This window comes from Plasmodium fragile (genome assembly GCF_000956335.1).
Source record: "Plasmodium fragile strain nilgiri unplaced genomic scaffold supercont1.67, whole genome shotgun sequence".
NCBI lineage: Eukaryota > Apicomplexa > Aconoidasida > Haemosporida > Plasmodiidae > Plasmodium > Plasmodium fragile.
The window spans coordinates 37,278-42,248 of NW_012192647.1; the positions used below are offsets into that span (position 1 = coordinate 37,278).

Below are 4,971 nucleotides of genomic sequence, written 5' to 3' on the forward strand. Positions count from 1 at the left end.
AAAAAAAAAAAAAAAAAACGAAACACGATAAAGTGCAGAATGTCATAAGTCAATAAACAAGCGAAACTACATTTGTATCCCTCATCAGTAGAAATTTGCGATGCATCGTTGAATCAGCGCAGTTAACCCCACGCACACCCCTCACTTTAATTAAGAGAGAGAGGAACAGACGATTGAACAAAGAGGCAGAGTGTTGTCACCACTGCGAAAAGTACACGAGGGAAAGGGAAAAAACAAAAATTATAAACACGTAGGATGTGTGCTAGATAACATATGCAGGTGTATATGAGCCCAGTCTCTCTTAAATTTCCCGGTCCCGCCTCCTCCTCCTCCTACATTCACAGACGTACACACTGATCGATCGACCTTTTGTAATCCACGATGGATTTTATGAAACTTCTGAATAAGCCTTCAATAGGTATAATGACCCGTTTCCTCCCTCTCTGTGTATATATATTTTTTTCTTTTTGTTCGGCGACGTGGAAATGACGTCACACATGGTGTTCTCGTGGTGGTGTGTACACTTATACACGAGGCCTGCTCCCCCCTCACAGATTTAATTAAGAATGACTTTCCGCATGTGAACAAATTTGAGTTAGAGCACACGAGTGTTTCGAAGCAACCGGTAGGGCACAGCAGCGAAGATGGGATGAGTAGTGTCTGCAGCACTGAGGCGGTTACAGAGTAGCAGTTACGGAGTTGCAGTTGCCATGCGAGCGTAGCTAACCCGCTGCTCTCCCCCCCCCTTTCCCACCCGCGCAGTTCCTCAAGAGCGGATTCACCTTCGCCAACAACACGTACAGTATCTATGCCAATTTGAAAAACAGCATTTACAATACAAAAAATGAAATTAAATTCGACGCGACGGGAATAAGTCTGCTGGATGTCAAGTACCAGGTATCTCTCCCTTCTGCCCCGTCACGCTGTGAGGAGTAGCGATGACGTGGGAGAGACGCAGCATGAACGCAGCAGAGGAGCAGCACGAGAGCAGCGCGCATGACTTGTTCACATCGCATGGTACCCCCTTTACACCGGTTCCACGCAGCCCGCCTACGTGAAAGAACTTAACCTCTGCGGCAAGTACACCAAGGGTCAAGGAAAGGAAGAAGACACCTTCGAGGTGTACAGTGAGTACACATCAGATTACATGAGCGTATTTTCATCAGTCAATGTGAAGAAACTTTATTTCAAATACATGCACGTCGGTTCGCATCCCAAGTTCCCCGAGTTCAAGTTTGGAGGTGAGCGCAGCGTTGCTCGTTTGTGGCGTGAGCGGTCCGGTGAAGTGGGCCCCGCGGGGTGCGTTTCTACCCCCACATTTGCGCTCGTTACACACTGATGCGCGATTGGCACTTGGTGTTTCATTTTTCAGGGCTGTTGCAGGGAAAGCTAGAGGTGAAGAATCTGCAATACTCATTTGGAGGAGCCTACGTGAAGAACAACAGTGACAACCAATACATCTTATCCCTGCGATCGTAATGTTGCTTGTGACGGGAGCGACAATTGTGTCCCCGTTTCGCTCACCTTTTCCGTGTGGACATAATTCCTGGCGTGCATTTATCACAATGGTGTGTGTCTCATTGGTCGGTCACTTTGCCCCTTTTTTCCCTTTTTTTTTTTTTTTTTTTTTTCTTTTGTAGCATTCCAACGAACAAGCACGCCTATGGAAGCTTCGCATTGAATTTCTTTTTTCAGAACAAAAACTTGAATGACAACGCAGTGAGTGTCGAGCTGATTCAAAATATTGCAGAAAAGAAGTCCACGATAAACGTGGCTTCTATTTGGTATATGAATGATAAGAACACTGCTGTGAAGACTAAAATTAGTAATGACACTAAGGTGGCTTTGTCGTTGACGCACAAGTATAACGAGTTTGTGTCCATTTCTCTGGGTTCCCAGGTACCATCACTCTCGCGCCAGAGATGAGGCGCCCGTTTGAACAAACTGCTACGAAACGTAGGAGCTATAATAAGGCTCTCATCACCCCCCCCCCCCCCCCTGCTGCAGGTCGACATCACGAAAATGTCTCTCCCGGATAGTACCAAGGTTGGAGTAAAGTTGTTTTTGAAATCTTGAGCCAAGTGGGAAGAAAGCTTGGCCTGTTGGCAAACACCCTCCCCCATGCAAGTCGATCCTCCACCTCGGTATGGAAGTACAAATCGCGGCGCACATGCTGCTGTGGTGCTATTTTTATAGCCCAACATGTGTATATGTTCGCTACTGCACAAGCATTTCTGCTTCATTTCATTTCGTTTCATTTTATATATGTGTACATATATATGTATGCATATACGTATATATACGCACGTATGTGCATACGTTTTTGGAAGGGTCTGCGAAAATTATGTGGTCATATATAAATACACCTTTTTGTTGTTAAAGAGAGTAGAATAATATTCACACAACATTTTCATACGTCAGATTTGAACTTTATTTTTCGGTACCCTATATGAATAGAAAAAAAAAAACTTTTTAACATTTTTGCATAACAGAATGACGCAAAGTACATTTATCCATTTATAGCGACTAAGGCTCGTAGGGATGCGTTGGTAAAGATTTGTGATAGGGACGTATTATAAAATACATGTCGCCATAAATATAGTATATGACCCTTATATATATACATTCCTGCATTTTATATAATGGTTTATTATTAAAAAAAAAAAAAAAAGCCTTAAATGAAAACCGTCTGAAGGAAAACCCTTAATAACTCAAAACAAAAGTAAGACTTACAAAATAAGAATTTATAAATGGGCTTAAAACATTTTCTTTTATTAGGGATATAAATGCATTATTTAGTTATTGCTTTTTTTCAGTGAAAATGAATAATATGTAACGACGCTGTTTTGTTATGATTTTTATATACAATATATACTATACCCATGTTACTATTAATTTTTCTAAAGAGCTGTCTCGTATAATATAATAAATATAAATTCTTTTATATTTTATATATTCCGATTCTCCTGTAAATTAAAAAAAAAAAAAAAAGTTAAAAAAAAAATGACTTGTTTTGTTAAATACAACATTAATTCTTTCCATTTTTGTAAATGACATCTTCATTTTATAACTAATATGTATATGTTTTAGAACACATAAGAACACATTTTTTAAATGTTATAAGAATACAACAACCAACTACCCTTTGAAGAACGAAGCAATAAAATTTGTTGAAGGTGTATATTAAACTATGAACAAAAAGTCGTCATATAAAAAAGGGCTCACAGTTCCACGGCTCCGCATGCATTTTTGAAATATTAAAATAATAAAAGCGCATGTACCACAAAAAAACCAATGAAAGGGTAATAAAAGCATACAATAATGTAATTATTCAAATTGTAACTTACATATGCTACCTTTGCAGCCCCTCATGGGAATAACTTCTAAAGTAATAATTTGCCTTCACGTAACAAATATTAATAAATTTTAATATCGCGCATTCATTATTTTGTTCTGTGCATATATTTTGCTATAATATCTGAAACGGGCTTTCCCCTCTTTTACAGGTTTTTTTTATTTTTATGGATGCAACGTTTTATTATTTTAAAATATATTTTCAAATAAATATCGCGTCCATGTTACATACAAAAAAATATTTAGTGCACCATCGGACATTATGGCTTTAAACACCTAAGATCCTCAAGTCCTGCACGCAAAAAACAGTTGTATTTCGTGTTTTTAACTTTTTTTTAATTTTGTAATTTTATTTGTTTACCCTCTTTGTTGTTTTCTAATTCGCGTTTAAAAATAAATTAATTAAAAATTTAGAGTAAAACTATTTTTTAAGTTCTCATTTTTAATAAAAGAAATTTTTATTTAAACAACAATAAAAACAACAATAAAACTAGGAAAATACGAATTTTTATTATTATAATTATATTATATTCGCTTTCATTTAAAGACTGTAAAACTTTCTGGTCTTTTTTTTGCCAATCTTCTGGTAAGCTTTTTAAAAAAAGTAATTTCTTAAAAAACTTTATTATAATTTTTTTATATATTTTTTAAAAGGAAGCAACAATTTTAGCATTAATATACGTATTTCTGTAGGGACGCAGAATAAAAATTAGAACTGCTCAAAAGAGCATGCATATATATATATATATATATATAAATTCTGCATTATCATATTTTAATTCCTTTTCCTTTGTTTTTTATAGAAGCTATAATTTTCATATAGGAATAAGAAATATATAAATTATCTCCTATACACATCGCGCGAAGAGTATTATTTTATATACTTACAAAAACGAGAGAGAACTCGTACGAGCCTCGTATTATTTCTTAAACATACGCATCAAATAACAACATGGCAAATTCGAACAAAACAACATCGTCCAGCGGCGTCGTACAAGGAGCGTCGCCATCCCGCAATGGCAAAGTAGAATCCGCACCCAGGTCCTTCTTCTCCAAGAGAATGGCTATCCTTTTCATTGTTTCTGCGTATATCTTTTTAAAGGTAAGCTCACTGAAAAAGAAAGAGGCATGCTGATATATGCATGTATGTAGAGTGCAAATTTGTACGAGTGGCTATATATATATGCCATGTACGTATAGTGTATATATATATATATTACCGTATGCATATTTATTGCCTCCCCTGCTATGTGCTATATTGCCCTTTCCCTTTTATACCTTTTTATTAATTCAACGCATCACCATACTTCCTTGCCGCTATAGCACCAAGATGACTTACAAGGACAGGGAGGAGAGCAGTTGGCCAAAGTGCAAGTACCTAACAGAGTTATTAGAAGTTTAGCAAAGGAAACCGAATCTCAATCAGAAGATGAGGGTGAATTAGAGGAGGTGGAATACGAAAATGATGAAGATGCTGAACAAGAAGTGTATGAAGAATCACGGGAATACGTAGGTGATGATGAGGAGGTGGAAGGAGAAGAATTTGTAGAAGCACAGGAAGAGATGCCAGAAGGAGGTTATTCTGATGAGGAATATGAAGAGCAGGCTGTTGAAGGA

The 4,971-nt window shown here is 37.1% G+C and overlaps 2 protein-coding genes across 2 annotated transcripts in view; both read left to right on the forward strand.

The window, feature by feature from the left end:
- Nucleotides 1-381: 381 nt before the first annotated feature.
- Nucleotides 382-2,076, forward strand: AK88_04557 (uncharacterized protein; the record flags this gene model as incomplete). Its single annotated transcript, XM_012482167.1, has 7 exons — nt 382-418; nt 555-625; nt 763-897; nt 1,046-1,241; nt 1,373-1,475; nt 1,641-1,899; nt 2,008-2,076. The coding sequence occupies 7 exons, from the start codon at nt 382-384 to the stop codon at nt 2,074-2,076; spliced, it is 870 nt and encodes a 289-aa protein (XP_012337590.1).
- Nucleotides 2,077-4,306: 2,230 nt separating this feature from the next.
- AK88_04558 (uncharacterized protein) overlaps nt 4,307-4,971 on the forward strand; it is a gene marked incomplete at both ends in the record, with an annotated part of 1,979 nt that continues 1,314 nt past the window's right edge. The window contains 2 exons of the mRNA XM_012482168.1: nt 4,307-4,456; nt 4,678-4,962. Of these exons, the coding sequence (XP_012337591.1) occupies nt 4,307-4,456; nt 4,678-4,962 (435 nt within the window). The remainder of the gene's footprint in view (nt 4,457-4,677; nt 4,963-4,971) is intronic.